This window comes from Coregonus lavaretus, assembly GCF_964263955.1.
Source record: "Coregonus lavaretus genome assembly, chromosome: 5".
In the NCBI taxonomy this organism is placed as follows: domain Eukaryota; kingdom Metazoa; phylum Chordata; class Actinopteri; order Salmoniformes; family Salmonidae; genus Coregonus; species Coregonus lavaretus.
Window position 1 is genome coordinate 22,851,307 of NC_139992.1, and position 24,888 is coordinate 22,876,194.

At 43.0% G+C, this 24,888-nt stretch overlaps 1 protein-coding gene across 1 annotated transcript; it reads left to right on the forward strand.

Moving 5' to 3' along the window:
- Positions 1–6,182: 6,182 nt before the first annotated feature.
- LOC311129885 (syntaxin-19-like) lies at positions 6,183–23,613 on the forward strand. The gene is made up of 5 exons (XM_084162409.1): positions 6,183–6,421; positions 16,825–17,162; positions 17,359–17,595; positions 17,806–18,018; positions 18,259–23,613. The coding sequence occupies exons 2-5, from the start codon at positions 16,932–16,934 to the stop codon at positions 18,481–18,483; spliced, it is 906 nt and encodes a 301-aa protein (XP_084018535.1). The 5' UTR covers positions 6,183–6,421; positions 16,825–16,931; the 3' UTR covers positions 18,484–23,613.
- The last annotated feature ends 1,275 nt before the right edge of the window (positions 23,614–24,888 follow it).

Sequence of the window (24,888 nt, forward strand, 5' to 3'; positions counted from 1 at the left end):
ATGTACCTCTTCATGTGTTTGTTTATTCATTCTCTTTAGATCCTGGTCCACAGCAGCCGGGAGAGATGGAGAGCATTATCACAAGCACACAGATAGGCAGAGGCTGTGTGTTTACTCTGCTTTTACTCTACAGGTGAACACAAATCACACAGCCAGAAGGTTTACCTCACTAAATATCTGCATAGGGTATCCTGCTTTGGGTCTGAGTGTGTGGTATGGCTGTAATGTATATGGGTCAGTGACACAGTTACTGGTTCTGCTGACAGTGGGAAGTACAGTCAGGTGGACTGGAATCTGAGGGAGAAGGTCTACTGGGGCCAGAGCTGTATAAAGCCTCCTGTTCCACCCCTACTGTGGAGATGCAACACTCTACACTGGGGACCAATATAGACCTGGGATGCCAGGTGTGTGCACTCACTGGACAATCAGCCACGTTAACTGTTCAGCAAAGTGCCAGGGAGAAATGCTAACCAGCAGGACTGCAGGTGGCCCTCCAGGACTGCAGCCTCTGAGGAATGCAGCTTTGCACCCCTGATCTGAACTATAGCATTAGAGCAGGAAATAACTTTGTCTACTAGACATTTACAGTGAAGAGATCCATCAGTACTGCCCTGTAGGAGCCTTAAATATAGAACTCACTGATGTAGTCTATAGGCAATGGAGTCCAATGGTACTTCAGGGTAGTTACAGCCACAAACTATGTCTATGACTTTCAGGTGAACTACAGTCATTAAGAATAACCTCCATCTGTCACTAGAGGACAATGCGCTCCAGGTTTACTGTACACTAAGTGCTTGGGTAAACAGTACTGAAGCATAGGCAACTTCAGTTCTACTTCTAGTTTTACTATGGCTTCTAACAATCTACCAAACATAACATTAAAATGGCAGAGAGTCTTTATTGCCAGTTTGGACCTTTAGACTGGAGGGAGCCTGAGGTGACTGGGTCCATCATAGAAGTACTACATAGGCCTGACTTTATGGCACACTATTCTACAGATCACTCACTTCTCTGGAGAAACAGAGATACAGATCACTAACTTCTCTGGAGAAACAGAGATACAGATCACTCACTTCTCTGGAGAAACAGAGATACAGATCACTCACTTCTCTGGAGGAACAGAGATACAGATCACTCACTTCTCTGGAGAAACAGAGATACAGATCACTCACTTCTCTGGAGAAACAGAGATACAGATCACTCACTTCTCTGGAGAAACAGAGATACAGATCACTCACTTAGAGACATGGTACATGTTCACCAGGGATAAACCACTTTCAGTACATCATGATTAACTGTTGTTCTGTTTGATAAATATCTGCAGTTGATGGCATTTCCTAAAGATGTTTATCACTTTTATTTTCTGCCAGCTGACTGAATTTAGCTCACTTCCTCATCCATGCAAGGAGGTATTCTGCTGACAGTGGGACGACTCTGGGTCTCCTCTTCAATTCTCTTCATCTCTTATCCTTTCTCATTTTCTCCCCGTTTCACTTCTTTCCTCTCTCCCAGCCTCTCCTTCCTCTCCTCCCTCAGTCTCTCATCCTATGTACACACAGACATGCAACATTTTGAGTACAACAGACTGACAGAAACACACCATAAGTCTGAGTTACAGTAAATACCAGAGAGGGTCAAATCTCCCCAGCCTGGTAGATAGAATGGATTGATGAGAGTATTCCCATGGTTACAATGTTTGTTTGAATAAGAGTTTGGAGAGTTGGCAGAATCTTGGGGGAGTTGATGCGTCTTTGGCCTTTAGGCCTTTGGTCCTGGGTTCAGGAGAGACAGTGAATTATGTCCTGGCTGTTAGGCAGTGTGGGACCTTGTCCAAAAACAACTCCTATCCCCAGCCCCTATGCACTTGTTGAGACCCATTTGATAGGGGTATGCAAAACCCTATCAAATGGCGAATGGGACCAAGTAACTACCATGTTGTTTACACCAATCAAATCCTTTCAGAAATTAAGTGTTTTTCAGAACAGGGCCAGAGTACCCACATGAACAGTACCCACGTGAAAAAATACTATAGTATACTATGGTATAAATACTAGTAGTAGTATTCACTGTAGTATTTTTGCCGACTTTACTATAGTATTCACTAAAGTCGGCAAAAATACTGTAGTATTTACTGTAGTATTTACTGCAGTATACTGTAGCATTTACAGTTAACTACAATATAAATACTTTAGCAAAAGAAAACAATAGTAAAATACTATAGTAATTAATGTAGTGTTTTTGCGGAATTTACTATACTGTAGTATGTACTGTAGTGTTTTTGCAGACATTACTGTAGTATTTACTATAGCATTTTTGTTTTATTATCTTTGACATAGAAGTGGAGGCTTTCTCCTTCAGGAAACCTACTGGAGAAATAGTAAAAGCGCAACTTTTCCAAAACCTGTAGGTAGGTACAGTGAGGGAAAAAAGTATTTGATCCCCTGCTGATTTTGTATGTTTGCCCACTGACAAAGAAATGATCAGTCTATAATTTTAATGGTAGGTTTATTTGAACAGTGAGAGACAGAATAACAACAAAAAGATCCAGAAAAACGCATGTCAAAAATGTTATAAATTGATTTGCATTTTAATGAGGGAAATAAGTATTTGACCCCCTCTCAATCAGAAAGATTTCTGGCTCCCAGGTGTCTTTTATACAGGTAACGAGCTGAGATTAGGAGCACACTCTTAAAGGGAGTGCTCCTAATCTCAGCTTGTTACCTGTATAAAAGACACCTGTCCACAGAAGCAATCAATCAATCAGATTCCAAACTCTCCACCATGGCCAAGACCAAAGAGCTCTCCAAGGATGTCAGGGACAAGATTGTAGACCTACACAAGGCTGGAATGGGCTACAAGACCATCGCCAAGCAGCTTGGTGAGAAGGTGATAACAGTTGGTGCGATTATTCGCAAATGGAAGAAACACAAAATAACTGTCAATCTCCCTCGGCCTGGTGCTCCATGCAAGATCTCCCCTCGTGGAGTTGCAATGATCATGAAAACAGTGAGGAATCAGCCCAGAACTACACGGGAGGATCTTGTCAATGATCTAAAGGCAGCTGGGACCATAGTCACCAAGAAAACAATTGGTAACACACTACGCCGTGAAGGACTGAAATCCTGCAGCGCCCACAAGGTCCCCCTGCTCAAGAAAGCACATATACAGTACATGCACGTCTGAAGTTTGCCAATGAACATCTGAATGATTCAGAGGAGAATTGGGTGAAAGTGTTGTGGTCAGATGAGACCAAAATCGAGCTCTTTGGCATCAACTCAACCTGCCGTGTTTGGAGGAGGAGGAATGCTGCCTATGACCCCCAGAACACCATCCCCACCGTCAAACATGGAGGTGGAAACATTATGCTTTGGGGGTGTTTTTCTGCTAAGGGGACAGGACAACATCACCGCATCAAAGGGTGGGCATTGAAAATGGGTTGTGGATGGGTATTCCAGCATGACAATGACCCAAAACACACGGCCAATGCAACAAAGGAGTGGCTCAAGAAGCAGGACATTAAGGTCCTGGAGTGGCCTAGCCAGTCTCCAGACCTTAATCCCATAGAAAATCTGTGGAGGGAGCTGAAGGTTCGAGTTGCCAAACGTCAGCCTCGAAACCTTAATGACTTGGAGAAGATCTGCAAAGAGGAGTGGGACAAAATCCCTCCTGAGATGTGTGCAAACCTGGTGGCCAACTACAAGAAACGTCTGGCCTCTGTGATTGCCAACAAGGCTTTTGCCACCAAGTACTAAGCCATGTTTTGCAGAGGGGTCAAATACTTATTTCCCTCATTAAAATGCAAATCAATTTATAACATTTTTGACATGCGTTTTTCTGGATTTCTTTGTTGTTATTCTGTCTCTCACTGTTCAAATAAACCTACCATTCAAATTATAGACTGATCATTTCTTTGTCAGTGGGCAAATATACAAAATCAGCAGGGGATCAAATACTTTTTTCCCTCACTGTATGTAGGTAGGACTGGGATTTGAACGGATAGTTAAAAGCTTCTGCTCTTTTCTATAACCAGTAGGGAACACAATATATGGTCCATACTTGGCATGTAGGTTTCTCACTTATGGGTGGTACAAATTGAGATATGGCGGAGGGAAATGGGTAGGGTATATGCAAATGAAATACTGTAGTATTTATTTACTATAGTTAAAAAGTGTTTTTGCGGACAGTGCTTTTTTTGCAGATAATAAACACTCTATAGTAAGTACTACACATGATCGAGGGATACTACAGTGTGTAGTATAGTATTCTACAGTATACTACAGTTTACTATAGAATTCTATAGTAACTACTGTAGTATTCTATAGTAAACTGTAATATTTTTCACGGGGGTGGCTACAGTAGCAATACCCTCTTTCATTGGCTCATTTCACTGGGCCAGTTCTCTCCTCAGTATCGATGTCTCTTATTGTCTGTAAGTTCATCATCTTTGCCCTGCCCCTGGCCTCTCTTCTCTCCCTCCCATCTCTCCTCCTCCTCCCTCCACGCTGTATCCCTGCAGAAGTAAACACAACATTTCCAAGGCCCTAAAAACAGATACTATTGATGTGACCAATGACTCAGTCTGTTCTCTGTTGTTGACGTTCTCCACAGCAAGTGGTATCAAATCAGACATTCTGAGGGCCATTTAATTACAACAGTCATACTGAGAGCACTACACATGCAGCAGCTTATCTCACTGTGTAGCAGTAACCACGATGGTGCATAGAGAAATGCACATACATTTCATTACAATCAACCTCTTTTTTCTCCTCAACTCATCCTCTCATCTTATCGACCTCACCTCTCCCTCCTCTAGTACGTCCCCTTCACCTCTCCCCTCTTCATCTTTTCTCACCTCTCCTCTTTCTCCAAGCGTGCTATCTCTTCTCTTTTTCTCTTGTCCTCCTCTCTGGCCCTCTTATGTGCTGTATCCATCTGCACACGCTCATTAAGAGCCTTATAATCATGGGAGATGTAGTCCAGTAGCCATTCTACTCCCTCTCTGATAGACTTATCCAGGGTCTGCCCTGAGCCAAGCACAGCTGAGCACAACTTCTATAAGAACAACACAAGTACATGTTCCTGTTACACAAATACTTACTATGAGGCAGCGACATTGGTGTCTGTTGACCAGTTTCTCCAGAGAGAGACGGTGTATCAGCTCCACCTCTCCCAGAGCCCCAGACAGGTCTTGCTTATTGGCAAGCCTAGGAGAGAAAGAGAGAGAGAGAGAGAGAAAGAGAGAGAGAGAGAGAGAGAGAGAGAGAGAGAGAGAGAGAGAGAGAGAGAGAGAGAGACATGGGTCAGGTAACGCAAATCAGGTCTCGGTTGTGAGCCGTTATCCACTCTCTCTCTAAGTGCTGACTCAGATGAATATGACACACCTGACAACACACGTGTCACAATATCAAACCGGTTTATTTTGTTGTCATAACATCTACACATTAGGGAATGAGTCATTCAGCCAGTTAAAACAGATGAATAACCCTGTTTAGTATAAACTGGTAATTATAATTTGGCTGTATTTTGTCTTACTGTTGGTTGACATTCCATCCTCCAACCTGTTCTTGTTATGAATCACATACACATACGCTTTCGTCTGGCCAAAACATTCAATGTTGGTCAGTGTTTTATTTTAGGTAACCCTCTTTTTGATGACAACTCTTCAACACTCTTCAGACAGCCATTCTGAGGGTGTAGAGTAGGACTATGTCCCTTCCCTCCTAAAACGTTCCCGGAATTTCGGGGCTTGTCAGAAACAATTTGCCAGCAATGCTCAGTAAAGCCGCTGGAGCCTGAGAAACACAATAGGGCCAGACCAGGGGCTTAGCTGGCAGGCTGCACCATTACACATAGAAATGTAATGTATAGAGCTAAAACAATTCCCTATTCTATACCTCTCAGAGTCATTGCTGTTCTACACAAGACAACTCTATTTGTTCTGTGATGTTGCTCCCTGTTGTTTGAGCAGCCCCTAGGCAGAGTAGGAGTTGGAATTCTCCCCATGTGTTCTCCCTTCTCCCACTGGTTGACTTAATATCCTTCCCTTTCTTCAGATAGGCTAATCAGTTTCTCTCCCATTGGCCACAGAGAGTTCTACTTGAGAGAAGGGGTGTGGCCAGACTGGCAGAACCAGATTGTGAAGTTGTTCCTCTGTTATAGCAGTTTTCTGGCTAACCGTTAACATAAAGGAAAACTCACAGAACAGACACACCTGTGTCCTACAGCTAACAGGTCTTCGGAGTGGAGGGCTCAGAAGATGCCCTGAGGATATCGTTCAGGGGGATGGGATATACATGTTGATAACTTTATGGATACTTTATGGAGAAATACACTCTCCATGGCTTGGCTCAAGTGGCAGTTACATTCCTGGTCAAGAATAAAGGGTAGTCTCTAAGCCTCAAGGACTACTAACTACAACAAGGTAAATAGAACTCACGCCTTCCTGACTTCACGATACTGGGGGATGGTAGAGTAAGAGTTAGACTTGCTTCCATTCAGCCACAAGAGCATTAGTGAGGTCAGGCACTGATGTTGGGCGATTAGGCTTGGCTCGCAGTCGGCGTTCCAATTCATCCCAAAGGTGTTCAATTTGGTTGAGGTCAGGGCTCTGTGCAGGCCAGTCAAGTTCTTCCACACCGATCTCGACAAACCATTTCTGTATAGACCTCGCTTTGTGCACGGGGGCCTGCCCCAAACTGTTGCCACAAAGTTGGAAGCACAGGATCATCTAGAATGTAATTCATGTTGTAGCGTTAAGATTTCCCTTCACTTGAACTAAGGGGCCTGGCTCGAACCATGAAAAGAATCTCCAGACCATTATTCCTCCTCCACCAAACTTTACAGTTGGCTCTATGCATTGAGGCAGGTAGTGTTCTCCTGGCATCCGCGAAACAAAGATTAGTCCGTCGGACTGCCAGATGGTGAAGCGGGATTCATCACTTCAGAGTCCAATGGAGGCGAGCTTTACACCACTCCAGCCGACGCTTTGCATTGCGCATGGTGATCTTAGGCTTGTGTGTGGCTGCTCGGCTATGGAAACCCATTTCATGGAGCTCCCGACAAACAGTTATTGTGCTGAAGTTGCTTCCAGAACTTGGTAGTGAGTGTTGCAACCGAGGACAGACAATTTTTACACGCTACGTGCTTCAGCAGTCCCGTGAGCTTGTGTGGCCTACCACTTTGCAGCTGAGCCGTTGTTGCTCCTAGATGTTTCCACTTCACAATAACAGCACTTACAGTTAACCGGGGCAGAAATTTGACAGACTGACTTGTTGGAAAGGTGGCATCCTTTGACAATGCCAAGTTGAAAGTCCCTGAGCTCTTCAGTACGGGCCATTCTACTGCCAATGTTTGTCTATGGGGATTGCACAGGTGTGGCTGAAATAGCCAAATTTGAAGGGGTGTCCACATACCTTTGGCCATGTAGTGTATTTTCTTAAGTGTACATGTGATATTTTAGCAGACGCTCTTATCCAGAGTGACTTACAGTTAGTGAGTGCATACATTTTTCATACTGGCCCCCCATGGTAATCGAACCCACAACCCTGGCATTGCAAGCACCATGCTCTACCAACTGAGCTACAGAAGGCTAGTGGGTATCATAAGTATTCACCCCCCTTGGATTTTTTCACATTTTGTTGCACTAATATCCCCTTATTAGATAAGTATTCACCCCACTAAGTCAATAGAAACGCCTTTGGCAGCGATTACAGCTGTGAGACTAGTCTCTAAGAGCTTTGCACATCTGGATTTTGCAATATTTGCCCATTATTTAAAAAAAAAAATTTTCAAGCTCTGTAAGGAGGCAGTTACTCAGTGATGTGTTGTGTTGGATTAGCCCCAAACATAAGGCTTTGCGTTTAGGCCAAAAAGTGTATTACTTTGCCATGTTTTTTTGCAGTATTACTTTAGTGCCTTGTTGCATACAGGATGCATGTTTTAGAATATTTTTTATTCTGTATGAATTTTTATTTTCACTCTGTCATTTAGGTCACTATTGTGGAGTTACTACAATGTTGTTGATCCATCCCCAGTTTTCTCCCTTCACAGCCATTGAACTCTGTAGCTGTTTTAAAATGACCAATGGCCTCATGGTGACATCCCTAAGCAGTTTCCTTCCTGTCCTGCAGCGACTGTATCTTTGTTGTGTCTAGTCAGTTTAATACATCATCCACAGCATAATTCTTAACTTGACTATGCTTAAAAATAGATATTCAATGTCTGATTTGTTATTGTTACCCATCTACCAATCACTGCCCTTCTTAATGAGGCTTCGAAAAGCTCCCTGGTCTTTGTAGTTGAATCTGTGCTTGAAATTCAATACTTGACTGAGGGACCTTACAGATGTTGAATGTATGGGGGACAGAGGAAGGGCTAGTCATTCAAAAATAGTCAACCCCTATTATTACAGTCACCTGTAGCTCAGTTGGTAGAGCATGGCGCTTGCAACGCAAAGGTTGTTGGTTCGTTTCCCACGGGGGGCCAGTATGAAAATGTATGCACTCACTAACTGTAAGTCGCTCTGGATAAGAGCATCTGCTAAGTGACTAAAAATTACTTCACACAGAGTGAGTCCATGTGATTTGTAAGACAATAAATACTCCTGAACTAATTTAGGCTTGCCTAAACAAAAGGGGTCAATCATTTTGCAGCAACTATATTTTAGTTATTACATTTTTATTAATTTGTTAACACTGTATCATTTTCTTTTCACTTTGACATTATGGAATATTTTGTGTAGATCAATGACAAAAAATCACAACTAAATCCATTTCAATCCCACTTTGTCACGCAACAAAATCCAAAGGGGGTGAATACTTATGATACCCACTGTATACTATTACTCTGTCAGATGAAATTCAAGGTTCTCAAGAACACAAAAAGGTGGGCTTTAATGTTAATTAATTTGTTATGAGCTCAGTTGTTTTGATAAAGGAGGACATTTCTTCTTCCAATTCACATCAACAGAGCAGCTGCATTATGGTGACAAATTAATGTCAACAGGCAGTTCCCTCATAAACTCTGTGACAGTTGAACAGATGTAATGTTGGAAAGCAGTCAGAGAACATATCAAACCATAACAACATTCAGACACAGAGTTTATGCAGGCCCTGGTTTTCAGGCTAAATCTCACATTGCTCTAGAATCGGTTGAGTAATGTCTGAATCATAGAGTTACAATGAACAGAACGGACAAAGCCTTGGCTTAGGCCATGGGAGGTAAAGTCAATGGCTGCGTTCCACTGACCATGAAAAGTTGACTTGAATGGGAATGTATGTTCTAGTAGTTGTAATTCTAGAGTTTTAATGTGATATCCTGCCTAGAGAAGGTCAGAGGAGGTCTGTTGTGTTAGAATAGGCAGGAAGCCTCCCACTTCAGCACTGCTACAGTCACAGCACAGAGAACAATGACCACTCTTACAATCATAAGCCCTGCCTATGAGGAGATTGTAATGGCTACACCACACAAACACACACAGCTTTATTTTTGACACACACACAAGCAAAAGGGTTTTTCGTGGGCTTTCCTGTTTGTAATCCATCTGGCAATTGGATAGTCTGTGATTCCAATGCTCCATTTCATTCAAAATACACATTCTGTTCACTCCACCCTTCCTAACGGTTCAGGCCCAGCTAGCACATTTGGTTCCTTCGAAGTTGTGGGAATGTACGTTTTTGGTTTCCCATTGGTTCTGGGAACGAAGCCACACGTTTCCTGACCGGTAAAATAGAAAAAAAAATTACATTTTGAGAACGGAAGTGAAAATGTCGCCTGTTAAGGGAATGTTCATTTTTAGGTTGCATGGAGGTTCTGAGAATGTTTTACTACAGTTCTTTGAATGTTTTCCTGGGATGTTTTATTAACGCTCTGAGAATGGAAATGATAGGTTATTTGGGGGGTTTTGAATAACTTTCTTAAAATGTTCACTGAATGTTTCAATAAGAATTTTAATAACACTACTAGCTTAGTTTAACTGTTTTGAACTCAAAGCACAGATAGAAATGCACGTGCTTAGGCATTAATCATGCAAATACATTTACATTTTATTGTAGCCCAGCATCGGTGAGATTTGAACCTATCATTTTCTATTTTCTATCCATGGAATTAGTCCACTGCGCCACCAGGATGGAGCAAGCATTTTATGATTTATGCATACAAAGCTGTTCATTTTAGTATTTTCAAACAGACCCCATTTCAAAGGAAACAAGCCCTCATTAAGATCAACACACTTAATAAGATGGGGGATAGAGAGAGTTTTGTTGATGCTGAGAACGGAATGTATACTGAACAAAAATATGAACGCAACATGCAACAATTTCATTGATTTTGCTGAGTTACAGTTCATATGAGGAAATCAGTCGATTTAAATAAATAAATTAGGCCCCAAACCTATGTATTTCACATGACTGGAAATACAGATATGCTTCTGTTGGTCACAGATACCTTAAAAAAGAATAGGCCTCACAATGGGCCTCAGGATCTTGTCACGGTATTGTTGTGCATTCAAATTGCCATCAATAAAATGGTATTGTGTTCGTTGTCCGTAGCTTATGCCTGCCCATACCATAACCCCACCGCCACCATGGGGCACTCTGTTCACAATGTTGACATAAGCAAACAGCTCGCCCACACGACGCCATACACTGGTCTGTGGTTGTGAGGCCGGTTGGACGCACTGCCAAATTCTCTAAAACGACATTGGTAGAGAAATGAACATTCAATTCTTTGGCAACAGCTCTGGTGGAAATTCCTGCAGTCAGAATTCCAATTGCACGCTCACTCAAAACTTGAGACATCTGTGGCATTGTGTTGTGTGACAAAACTGCACATTTTAGAGTGGCCTTTTATTGTCTCCAGCACAAGGTGCACCTGTGTAATTATCATGCTGTTTAATCATATTCTTGATATGCCACACCTGTCAGGAGGATGGATTATCTTGGCAAAGGAGAAATGCTCACTAACAGGGATATAAACAAATTTGTGCACAAAATTTGAGAGAAATAAGCCTTTTGTGCATATGGAACATTTCTGGGATCTTTTATTTCAGCTCATGAAACAAGGGACCAACACTTTACATGTTGGGTTTATACTTTTGTTCAGTATATATGTTTATAAATAACTTAGAATGTGCTCTGAACTTTGGTGAACTTTCTTATCGTTGTCTGAAACATTTTGAGAACGTGACTTTAAATAGAACCATAAGGAAACCAGTAGGAAATGATATGCTGAAGTACTGAAATTCCCACAGAAGAACATTGTTTCTTAACATTCTTGGAACAATCTGAGAACATTCCCAGAACAGTACCAAAATTAAAATTAAATGTAACCATGTTTGAACTGTTAAGAAATGTTCTGTTAAAGTAATAAAATACAAAGAAAATAAATGTTTTTGTCAAGTTCCTTAAATGTGCTGAGAATGTTCCAAAGTCAAGCAACTATCCTGCACCATTCTCAGAACGTTGTGGGAAGATTGTATGCTAAATAACCATAGGACAACTAGGCTCTCACCACGTTCCCAGAACGTTATGTGCTAGCTGGGGGTCCTCCAAACTATCCAGACACTGCATTAGAAAATAGGAAATACTGTATATATACGCTTTAGAATAAACTTCTGAAACCTACAAACTGTTAGAATAATTATTATGTTTTGCTGTCGAGCTGTGTGTGTGTGTGTCTTAAAAGGTCACTTCTCTGAGCGCTCTCATTATATCGTTATGTCAGGGAGAAGTACTAGTGAAGGGAAAGGCTTGCAGAAAAACATAAACAAGAAGTAGATTAAGTAGATTCACTGGTGCTGCAGACAAAAATTGTGCCCATCCATCTATTCCTGACATTCTCAGCCACAAACACTACTTGTAGCTTACTGGACCAAAGGTCTTAAGGAATTTCTCAGGAATGTTAATTTTGTCTATGCATTAATTAAAGAAGAGCTTCCCAGCTAGCACATAACATTCTGAGAACCATATGTTTCTTAGAGCTTGGCGAGAGCGTGGTTGTCCTATGTTATTTTGCATACAACCTTCCCACAACTTTCTGGGAAGGGTGCAGGATAGTTGGCTTTGGAACATTCTCAGCACATGTAAGGAATTTGACAAAAAACATTATTTCTTGGTATTTCATTACTTCAAACATGGATACATTTAATATTAATTTTGGTAATTTTCTAGGAACATTCTCCAACTGGTTTGACATAGGGAATGTTCTCAAATAGTTCAGAGAATGTTAAGAAACAACGTTCTTCTATGGTAATTTCAATTTCCTACAGGTTTCCTCATGGTTCTATTTAAAGTCATGTTCTCAAATTGTTCCAAGAACATTAAGAAACCTTCCATCAAAACCACAAGAAAACATTAGTAACGTTCAGATAACATTTTAAGAATGTTATTTAAAAACATATAGGCTTATTTTCCATTCTCAGCATTAACACAACTCTCTCTATGCTCTATCTTGTTAAGTACGCTCAGGGGAGTTGGGCGTGCCCACTAGTCGGCCACACCTGATCTTAATGAGTGCTTGTTTCCTTTGAAATTGGGTCTGTTTGAATAAACTAAAATGAACAGCTTTGTATGCTTTAAAAAAACATGGCATGCTAGCTTGATCCTGGTGGCGCAGTGGACTAATTCCTTAGATAAAGAACAGAAGATTATAGGTTTGAATCTCACTGAAGCTGTGTTGCAAAAACAAAATGTTGCATGATTAACGCCTAAGGAAATACAGTTCCATGTGTCCTATCTGTACTTCAAAAAAGTTAACCCCAAATAACCTAGCAGTGTTTTTGAAACATGCAGTGAAAGTTTCAAGGAAGTTATTAAAAATAACCTATAATTTCCATTCTCAGGGCATTAATAAAACCTCCCACAGCCAATGTGAAACCAAAAACACACATTCCCACAACTTCCAACTGCTAGCTGGGTTGTGACGCTATAAACAAACAAAGTGAAGATAGACGCCATTCCAGTTCAAAGTGGACACACCAAAGTACATATTTACCTCATACGATCTTGAGTTCCTCATTTTAATGATGATTCATTGGGATGAACAAGAAAGGAAAGGTCACCTGGTAAAAAGTGTTGACTGAAACGGCTTTGTTCAAAACAGTGTTTGGGTCTACTCTTTAGGTATACCAACAATATTTGGAGAAACCATATACAGTGCATTCGGAAAGTATTCAGACCACTTGAATTTTTCCACATTTTGTTACGTTACAGCCTTATTCTAAAATTGATTAAATAGTTTTTTCCCCCTCATCAATCTACACACAATACCCCATAATGACAGAGCAAAAACAGGTTTTTAGAAATGTTTGCAAATTTATTTAAAAAAATAAAATAATGGAATATAACATTTACATAAGTATTCAGACCCTTTGCTATGAGACTCAAAATTGAGCTCAGGTGCATCCTGTTTCCATTGATCATCCTTGAGATGTTTCTACAACTTGATTGGAGTCCACCTGTGGTAAATTCAATTGATTGGACATGATTTGGAAAGGCACACACCTGTCTATATAAGGTCCCACAGTTGACAGTGCATGTCAGAGCAAAAACCAAGCCATGAGGTCGAAGGAATTGTCCATAGAGCTCCAAGACAGGATTGTGTCGAGGCACATTACATTTTACATTTTAGTCATTTAGCAGACGCTCGTATCCAGAGCGACTTACAGGAGCAATTAGGGTTAAGTGCCTTGCTCAAGGGCACATCGACAGATTATTCACCTAGTCGGTTCGGGGATTAGAACCAGAGACCTTTCGGTTACTGGCACAACGCTCTTAACCACTAAGCTAGCTACCCTTCCCCACATATCTGGGTAAGGGTACAAAAAAAAATCTGCAGCATTGAAGGTCCCCAAGAACACAGGGGCCTCCACCATTCTTAAATGCAAGAAGTTTGGAACCACCAAGGCTCTTCCTAGAGCTGACTGCCTGGCCAAACTGAGCAATCGGGGGAGAAGGGCCTTGGTCAGGGAGGTGACCAAGAGCCCAATGTTCACTCTGACACTCTAGTGTTCCTCTGTGAAGATGGGAGAAACTACCAGAAGGACAACCATCTCTTCAACACTCCACCAATCAGGCCTTTATGGTAGAGTGGCCAGACGGAAGCCACTCCTCAGTAAAAGGCACATGACAGCCTGCTTGGAGTTTGCCAAAAGGCACCTAAAGACTCTCAGACCATGAGAAACAAGATTCTCTGGTCTGATGAAACCAAGATTCAACTCTTTGTCCTGAATGCCAAGCGTCACGTCTGGAGTAAACCTGGCACCATCCCTACGGTGAAGCATGGTGCTGGTGGCAGCATCATGCTGTGGGGATGTTTTTCAGCGGCATGGATTGGGAGACTAGTCAGGATCGAGGCAAAAATTAACGGAGCAAATTGCAGAGAGATCCTAGATGAGCGCTCAGGACCTCAGACTGGGGCGAAGGTTCACCTTCCAACAGGACAACGACCCTAAGCACACAGCCAAGACAATGCAGGAGTGGCTTCGGGACAAGTCTCAATGTCCTTGAGTGGCCCAGCCAGAGCCCGGACTTGAACCCGATCAAACAACTCTGGAGAGACCTGAAAATAGCTGTGCAGTGATGCTCCACATCCAACCTGACAGAACTTGAGAGGATCTGCAGAGAAGAATGGGAGAAACACCCCAAATACAGGTGTGCTAAGCTTATAGCGTCATACCCAAGAAGACTCGATGCTGTAATTGCTGCCAAAGGTGCTTCAACAAAGTACTGATTATTCAGGTTCTGAATACTTATGTAAATAAGGTAATTTCTGTGTTAGATTTGAAATAAATCTGCAACAAAAATAATAATGGGGCTTTGTCATTATTGGGTATTGTGTGTAGATTGATGAGGAAAAAAAATATTTAATCAATTTTTGAATACGGGCTGTAATGTAACAATGTGGAAAAAGTGAAGGGGTCTGAATACTTTCCGAATACAGTGAGGGGAAAAAAGTATTTGATCCCCTGCTGATTTTGTACGTTTGCCCACTGACAAAGAAATGATCAGTCTATAATGTTAATGGTAGGTTTATTTGAACAGTGAGAGACAGAATAACAACAACAAAATCCAGAAAAAACGCATATCAAAAATGATATAAATTAATTTGCATTTTAATGAGGGAAATAAGTATTTGACCCCCTCTCAATCAAAAAGTTTACTGGCTCCCAGGTGTCTTTTATACAGGTAACGAGCTGAGATTAGGAGCACACTCTTAAAGGGAGTGCTCCTAATCTCAGCTTGTTACCTGTATAAAAGACACCTGTCCACAGAAGCAATCAATCAATCAGATTCCAAACTCTCCACCATGGCCAAGACCAAAGAGCTCTCCAAGAATGTCAGGGACAAGATTGTAGACGTACACAAGGCTGGAATGGGCTACAAGACCATCGCCAAGCAGCTTGGTGAGAAGGTGATAACAGTTGGTGAGATTATTCGTGTCAGTGGGTGCTGTAGGTGGGTGTGGTGCAGGAATCAGATGCAGGACGCAGAAAGATAAGTCCAATAGATTTTAGTGAAACGCACACTCAAAATCACGAGTCAAACGCCCGGAGGCGAGAAAGTCCGCACACAGGCGAAAACCAAAAGGCGCACCAAACAGTGCGTAATAAACCTCCTAACACAGAGGCTACAAGACCATCGCCAAGCTGCTTGGTGAGAAGGTGACAACAGTTGGTGCGATCGCAAATGGAAGAAAGACAAAAGAACTGTCAATCTCCCTCAGCCTGGGGCTCCATGCAAGATCTCACCTCGTGGAGTTGCAATGACCATGAGAACGGTGAGGAATCAGCCCAGAACTACACGGGAGGATCTTGTCAATGATCTCAAGGCAGCTGGGACCATAGTCACCAAGAAAACAATTGGTAGCACACTACGCCGTGAAGGACTGAAATCCTGCAGTGCCCGCAAGGTCCCCCTGCTCAAGAAAGCACATATACAGGCCCGTCTGAAGTTTGCCAATGAACATCTGAATGATTCAGAGGAGAACTTGGTGAAAGTGTTGTGGTCAGATGAGACCAAAATGGAGCTCTTTGGCATCAACTCAACTCGCCGTGTTTGGAGGAGGAGGAATGCTGCCCATGACCCCAAGAACACCATCCCCACCGTCAAACATGGAGGTGGAAACATTATGCTTTGGGGGTGTTTTTCTGCTAAGGGGACAGGACAACTTCACTGCATCAAAGGTACGATGGACGGGGCCATGTACCGTCAAATCTTGGGTGAGAACCTCCCTCCCTCAGCCAGGGCATTGAAAATGGGTTGTGGATGGGTATTCCACATGACAATGACCCAAAACACACGGCCAAGGCAACAAAGGAGTGGCTCAAGAAGAAGCACATTAAGGTCCTGGAGTGGCCTAGCTAGTCTCCAGACCTTAATCCCATAGAAAACATGTGGAGGGAGCTGAAGGTTTGCGTTGCCAAACGTCAGCCTCGAAACCTTAATGACTTGGAGAAGATCTGCAAAGAGGAGTGGGACAAAATCCCTCCTGAGATGTGTGCAAACATGGTGGCCAACTGCAAGAAACATCTGACCTCTGTGATTGCCAACAAGGGTTTTGCCACCAAGTACTAAGTCATGTTTTGCAGAGGGGTCAAATACTTATTTCCCTCATTAAAATGCAAATCAATTTATAACATTTTTGACATGCGTTTTTCTGGTTTTTTTTAATGTTATTCTGTCTTTCACTGTTCAAATAAACCTACCATTAAAATTATAGACTCATCATCTCTTTGTCAGTGGGCAAACGTACATAATCAGCAGGGGATCAAAAACTTTTTTCCCTCACTGTACATTGCCAACCAAGATTATTATTTCCTTATTACAGAGCGTAGTCCACGAAGGCTTTGTTTTTTGGCGATAACTTCACCAAAAGGCCTCAACTGACAGGCTTTGCTGTCCTCCTGTGTGAACTCCACCGAGAGGTCTCTGACCATGAGAGACCGTCTGGAGGAACTGCGTCAGAGGGCCCAGGAGTTCCGGGAGGCGAGCAACAAGGTAGTTGAGACCCCATTCCCTGAGGAGGACGCTGACCTTGATGACCAGGCATGGATTAGTGGCGCCACCCCGCAACAGGCTGTGGTGTTTGAGGAGGAACCAGTCCTGGACAACTTCCTGTCCGAGGCTCAGCATATCCGCTGTGACATCACTGAGCTGGAAACTGAGGTGAGTGATCTCACATATTCCTCCTAAGAGTGGCCGGAATTATATACACTGTTCGATCCGCAAAGCCTGCACCTTAGTTTGACTGCAACTTAATGTCCATGAGAATACTGTGATGAATTCGGGAGGTGGAAGGATGCTCTATAAATCCTTGTTGTTCTTTTAAAGTTTGACTAAATCCTCTTCTCCTTCTCCCAAGGTGAAGAAGTTTAGCCAGCAACAAAGGAGCCTGGTGGCAACCATGCGTCATTTCAGTGTGATGAAGAAGGAGAGCAGTGTGACGAGGGACATCAAGCTGCAGGCAGAGAGCATCCACAGAAAGCTGGATGTCCTCTCCAAGAAGGCACAGAGTTTAGAAGGCCTGCAGGGACAGGCTACAGCCACTACACGCATCCAACGCTCCCAACACGCAGCGCTACACAGACATTTCCAACAGGTCACTCTCAAATAGTTATTCTAACCTTTTATTTCAATGGTGTTTTTCTGATGTGTTCAATAACACGTGAACGTTAGCAAAAAAAATATTTGTTAGGTTAGTTTGCACATTGTAGCCTTCTTGAATATTCGCGAGCACTAGCTAAGCTAACAGCGAACAGAAATGGATGTTTTTGGTCTAAAGTACTTTTTCATATTTTATCACACCTAGGTGATGCGTCTGTACAACGACTCCATCCTTAGTAAACAGGAGCGTTGTAAACACTTCATCATCCGCCAGCTGGAGGTGTCTGGTCGCGATGTCACCGAGGAGGAAGTGGACGAAATGGTTGCTGTGGGGAAGTGGGAGGTGTTTAACCAGAACCTCCTCAACAACGAACGCATCACACGCTCTAAGCTGTCTGAGATCGAGCAGAGACACAAGGTAAGTGTGATGACATTAACATAGAAAAGTTTTGATGTGTAAGAGAATGCAAGACTATGTTATCTAAGCAAAGTGATGACCTTGATATCCCTTAGTAAGGGATAAATGAGAACTGCAGTAGGAGTCGTATGTCTGTGACAGACAAACACTAATGTCGGCTCTAATTTAGACCAATTTTACTGTCCATTCAGACAACCCTTGACTACTGTTCTGTCCTAATCTTTTCTGTAACTACTATAGGAGCTGGTGAATCTGGAGAGCAACATGAAGGAGCTGAGAGATCTGTTCATGGATATCTTTATGTTGGTGGAGGAGCAGGGAGACTACATAAACCACATCCAGACCAGCGTAGAGAAGACACAGGACTACGTCACCGTCACTAACGAGAAGTTTAAAATGGCTGCAAGGTACAGGAAAAAGAACCCTCTGAGGAGGCTGTGCTGCTGTTGCTGCCCCTGGAGGTGATGCACATAGAGGAGAGACTGGAGACTGGAGATACCCCTGGAGGTTTTTCAGATGGGGAGAGGATGAACTCTGGTGTGGAGAGTCTACAGGTGCAAAAATCAACTGCTTACGTTGGTCAGAAATCATCCAAGAATAATAGGATTCTAAGAGGATGTGCAATTGAAGCAGAGTGGGAGTCAGTGTTTCTACTCCTGATGGACTGCTGAAGGACTGATTAACTCAAGACAGAATGCACTTTGAGAATCAGCAAGACTGTTTAACTGGACAGAAGTGTTCACAATGTGGAGACAGCTTGGATGTTACTTTCATGAATCGCTGTTTTACGATTCATGTTAGTTTTTCTATTTACTTAAACTTCATGTGTATGTACAGTACCAGTCAAAAGTTTGGACACATCTACTCATTCAAGGGTTTTTCTTTATTTTTACTAATAGTGAAGACATCAAAATGATGAAATAACACATGTGGAATCATGTAGTAACCAAAAAAGTGTTAAACAAATCAAAATATATTTGAGATTTGAGATTCTTCAAAGTAGCCATCCTTTGCCTTGATGACAGCTTTGCACACTTTTGCCATTTTCTCAACGAGATTCATGAGATAGTCACCTGGAATGCATTTCAATTAACAGGTGTGCCTTGTTAAGAGTTAATTTGTGGAATTTCTTTGCTTCTTAATGCGTTTGAGGCAATCAGTTGTGTTGTGACAATGCTATTTGGGGAAGGGTACCAATCAGTTGTGTTGTGACAATGCTACCCGAGTGGTGCAGTGGTCTAAGGCACTGCATCGCAGTGCTAGCTGTGCCACTAGAGATCCTGGTTCGAATCCAGGCTCTGTCGTAGCCGGCCGCGACCGGGAGACCCATGGGGCGGTGCACAATTGGCCCAGTGTCGTCCAGGGTAAGGGAGGGAATGGCCGGCAGGGATGTAGCTCAGTTGGTAGAGCATGGCATTTGCAACGCCAGGGTTGTGGGTTCGATTCCAGTATGAAAAAAATAAATCACTAACTGTAAGTCGCTCTGGATAAGAGCGTCTGCTAAATGACTAAAATGTAAATGTAGCTATTTGATTAGCTGTTCAGGAGTCTTATCGCTTGGGGGTAGAAGCTGTTAAGAAGCCTTTTGGACCTAGACTTGTCACTCCGGTACCGCTTGCCGTGCGGTAGCAGAGAGAACAGTCCATGACTAGCGTGGCTGGGAGTCTTTGGCAATTTTTAGGGCCTTCCTCTGACACCACCTGGTATAGAGGTCCTGGAGGGCAGGAGGCTTGGCCCCAGTGATGTACTGGGCCGTACGCACTACCCTCTGTAGTGCCTTGCGGTCAGAGGCCGAGCAGTTGCCATACCAGGCGGTGATGAAGGTCAGTCAATCCGGAACATTTCAAGAACTTTGAACGTTTCTTCAAGTGCAGTCGCAAAAACCATCAAGCGCTTTGATGAAACTGGCTCTCATGAGGACCGCCACAGGAAAGGAAGACCCAGAGTTACCTCTGCTGCAGAGGATAAGTTTATTAGAGTTACCAGCCTCAGAAATTGCAGCCCAAATAAATGCTTCACAGAGTTCAAGTAACAGACACATCTCAACATCAACTGTTCAGAGGAGACTGAGTGAATCAGGCCTTCATGGTCGAATTGCTGCAAAGAAACCACTACTAAAGGCCACCAATAATAAGAAGAGACTTGCTTGGGCCAAGAAACACGAGCAATGGACATTAGACTGTCCTTTGGTCTGATGAGTCCAAATTTGAGATTTTTGGGTCCAACTGCTTTGTCTTTGTGAGATGCAGAGTAGGTGAACGGATGATCTCCGCATGTATGGTTCCCACCGTGAAGCATGGAGGAGGAGGTGTGATGGTGTGGGGGGTGCTTTGCTGGTGACACTATCTGTGATTTATTTAGAATTCAAGGCACATTTAACCAGCATGGATACCACAACATTCGGCAGCGATACGCCATCCCATCTGGTTTGCGTTTAGTGGGACTATCATTTGTTTTTCAACAGGACAATGACCCAACACACCTCCAGGCTGTGTAAGGGCTATTTGACCAAGAAGGAGAGTGATGGAGTGCTGCATCAGATGACCTGACCTCCACAATCACCCGACCTCAACCCAATTGAGATGGTTTGGGATGAGTCGGACCGCAGAGTGAAGGAAAAGCAGTCAACAAGTGCTCAGCATATGTGGGAACTCCTTCAAGACTGTTGGAAAAGCATTCCAGGTGAAGCTGGTTAAGAGAATGCCAAGAGTGTGCAAAGCTGTCATCAAGACAAAGGGTGGCTACTTTGAAAAATGTCAAATATAAAACATATTTAGATTTTTTGGTTACTATATGATTCCATATGTGTTATTTCATAGTAAAAATAAAGAAAAAATATTGAATGAGTAGGTGTGTCCAAACTTTTGACTGGTACTGTACATATGAATGCATTTACCTGCGAGTTTCACTTCAAATCAGGCAGGCTCAATGGAAAATGTGTTATATTTCAAAATCTCATTGTGGATTAAGTTATTTCACTGTGGTTATTTGTTTGATAACTTTTTATTTTGTTAAGGACTGTTACCATTTCAGAAGATGGCTTTCAGACAAAGACATCAAGACTAAATCTCTCTGACTGTGAACAAACATCCTGTGTTAGGTGAAACTATGACACATTTCAATGTGTAACTGTGCTTTGTCATAGCAGCAGCAGTGTGGGAGTGTACTTCATTAAAGACCCATATGTCTCACAGTGAACACAGGGGAAATGCCCGGTCATAAGTATATGGCCCAGTATGGAGGACACGTATGTGTGTGTGTGTCTGTGAAGTCATCACAAGAATAGTAAACCAACTAAAATTCAGAGAAGTGGGGATATTTTGCCAGTCCTCACTTGTAAAAAGGCTATTTTAGGGTTAGGGTTAGAATTAGGGTTAGGGTTAAAATTAGGGTCAGGGGTTAGGTTTAGGGTTAGGTGTTAAGGTTAGGGTAAGGGAAAATAGGATTTTGATTGGGAATCAATTGTTGGTCCCCAAAATTCCTCACAAGTATAGTGTGTGTGTGTGTGTGTGAGTGTGTGTGTGAGTGTGTGCACACGCGTCAAAAGTGGACCCAGGTGTCTGATGTCAGAGTCTACACAGAGGACAGGGTGTGCATGGACCTGACTGGTAACACAGGTTTAACTGATATCATATAACAGGATAAGTGTCTAGATACACACTGCAGGGCACAGGGATGATATCAACCCACGTAGAAAGGTGGGTCAGCTCTAACACAGCTGAACAGGATATACAGTGCATTCGGAAAATATTCAGACCCGTTGACTTTTTCCACATTTTGTTACGTTACAGCCTTATTCTAAAAAAAAATTCCCCTCATCAATCTACACACAATACCCCATAGTGACAAAAACAGGTTGATTTTTTGCAAATGTATTACAAATACAAAACTTTACAACATATCGGACCCTTTACTCAGTACTTTGTTGAAGCTCCTTTGGCAGCAATTACAGCCTCAAGTCTTCTTGGGCATGACACTACAAGCTTGGCACACCTGTATTTGGGGAGTTTCTCCCATTCTTCTCTGCAGATCCTCTCAAGCTCTGTCAGGTTGGATGGGGAGCGTTGCTGCACAGCTATTTTCAGGTCTCTCCAGAGACGTTCGATCGGGTTCTAGTCTGGGCTCTGGCTGGGCCACTGAAGGACATTCAGAGACTTGTCCTGAAGCCACTCCTGCGTTGTCTTGGCTGTATGCTTAGGGTCGTTGTCCTGTTGGAAGGTGAACCTTCGCCCCAGTCTGAGGTCCTGAGCGGTCTGGAGCAGGTTTCCATCAAGGATCTCTCTGTACTTTGTTCCGTTCATATTTCCCTTAATCCTGACTAGTTTCCCAGTCCCTGCCACTGAAAAACATCCCTACAGCATGATGCTGCTACCACCATGCTCCACCATGCTTCATTTTTTGGTACCCTTCCCCAGATCTGTGCATCGACACAATCCTGTCTCTGAGCTCTACGGACAATTCCTTCGACCTCATTGCTTGGTTTCTGCTCTGACATGCACTGTCAGCTGTGGGACCTTATATAGACATGTGTGTGCCTTTCCAAATCATGTCCAATCAATTGAATTTACCACAGGTGGACTCCAATCAAGTTGTAGAAACATCTCAAGGACATCTCACCCTTCTCTGGTCTACGTATGCCTACTTAGCCACTTTCCACCACAATCCCCTAATCACCATTAGGAGAACGTTCAAATGTTTCGGAGTAACAACCCTGCCTCTAAGTGGTTACAGGGAGAAGTGCAACAGGAAGCACAACATTTTGTTCACATCCATGTGTTCTGTATCAAACAGTACAGAAAAACAAGTTTATCCCTGGTTGAGTTACTCACAATAGGACAGGCTTGCAAGCAATGTGGGGGTGCTGTAGGACGTCAGTGATGGTGGCCCTGGTGTCTTGGAGGCGTTTGACGTCGCTGGAGTCGACCACGAACACCAGACCATGGGACTGGGCGTAGTAGCTCCCCAACATAGCCCTGCCCAGCCACCCCGGCCCTCCACCGAGGTCATAGAGGGTCACCTTACACCCCCCCAAACACAGCTCAGCCACAGACACTCCATCAACAGGGGCCTGGTCACACAGGTTCTCTGGGTGAAAGAGCAGAAATTACACTCACTAATACTCTTCAAGATCATAAAAGTGCATAAAAGATGTATAACTCATAACGGTTACACTTGTTTTGAAGTTACTGTCTGTCTTTGTGTATCAGTGATCAGTCAGTCTGTGAAGTTGTAAGAGGTTCCTCCATAACGTCTGAGGAACGTCAAAGTGTGTCTGAGAGTACAACCATCTGTGGTCAGTCCAGTTATCTGTCATTATTTTACTGTGTAAGGCCATCAACATCTGACCAGGGGTAACAGGACCTGCAGCGTGTAGTGTGTTACAGCCTATGCTAAATCAGACAGGTAAAGGCCAGATCTCAGGACCTGTGGTAGACTGAAGCAGACGACACATCAGTCTCTAGTCACAGCTGTTAAAGGGATAGATCACCTCAATACCAAAGACTGAAGTTTTCGTACTTGTCAGACTTTTATTATTGGGTGAAGTATCTCAACTGTAAGCCTATGCCTATGCAAGAATAAAGTTGATATTATTGTATGAGAGAGAGGCCCACCTCCCTGTAGACCTCTGATTATAGTGGTTTTCCCTGCGTTGTCCAGACCCACCACCACCAGAGTCACTTTCCTGCTGAAAATAGATGAATAACACAATGAAAGTTAGGTTTATAGTACACAGGTAGACAGCACGGTTGTGACTAGAGGGAGTACAGCTACGACCAAAATTGACTTTGTGGAAGGATAGGAGAGCATTCTAGCTAACCCTAACCCTTTTCCTAACCTTAACCTAAGTCTCCTACCTGACATATTAATTAACCTAACCTGCTGCGTAAATTATCCTAACCTGCTACGAAAAAGTAAATTCCGGTCGTAGCTGTACTCCCTCTAGTCAGAACCAGACAGCACAGGTAGACCAATGTGTCACCTCTACTCACCTAACAGGCTATCTGCACCAGTCACAACAGAGCGTCCTGACCAAATATCTCCTAACTAGCTATTATAGGCAAACTGGGGAAAGTTGCTCATTTAATGAGACAGATAGACTGTAATGGTGGTCATTGTCTCTATGCCATTCTACAGGGCATGTTGTGTGATGGCACATTCAACACATAGAATTCAAAATATTCTTAGAACTGAGGAGTCCATTGTTGTGGTGTTTTAGAATGTGACGTGTCACTCACAAGGTTCCAAAATGTGGTAGAGAGACCCCCCCCCCCCCCCCCCCCCCATATGTTTTGTTACCTTCTGTAATCACTGTCCTCTTCTCTGTCTCAGCTGTGATAGAGTACCGAGGGAGAATTCAACAGCAGGTGGCGGTGCTGTCCAATAATTGTGTAAAGTGGCGAGTCAAGCAAGAAAGGACAACTAACTACCAGGGTCAAAGATGCATTACTCTATTGTTTGTATTTTGTATATTAATTATGATCTACCTACTGAAACCACATTAGATTCATATATTTGAGTCAGCACAAATTACAAACCGGTTCCATGTTGCTGCTTCATTACAGCTCAATATGATTATGTTGTGTCTTGTGTTGCATGTTGATCATGTTGATTAATTTACAACATGATAGTAAACCCAACCTGCTGAGCTGTCATGGCTCGGTTGAAAATCACATCACCATGAACATTAGAGATATCAACACTGACGTCTGTTAATAAAACATGTCTCTGTGAAGGCCTTCTTCAGTGATCTAGTTGTGGTTTGAGGCGGTTGGAGGGGTACAGGGAGACCCCCTACAGGTTAATCCTGTCTTTAATGAGACAGAAAGGCACACACACACACACACACCACTGGGCCTCTGCATGCATCAG

Excerpts from the sequence above, each read along its gene's own strand:
- LOC311129885 (XM_084162409.1), top strand. The coding sequence starts at position 16,932 with ATGAGAGACCGTCTGGAGGAACTGCGTCAGAGGGCCCAGGAGTTCCGG. Across the intron at positions 17,163-17,358 it reads TCACTGAGCTGGAAACTGAG|GTGAAGAAGTTTAGCCAGCA; the intron begins GTGAGTGATCTC and ends CCTTCTCCCAAG. Across the intron at positions 17,596-17,805 it reads TACACAGACATTTCCAACAG|GTGATGCGTCTGTACAACGA; the intron begins GTCACTCTCAAA and ends TATCACACCTAG.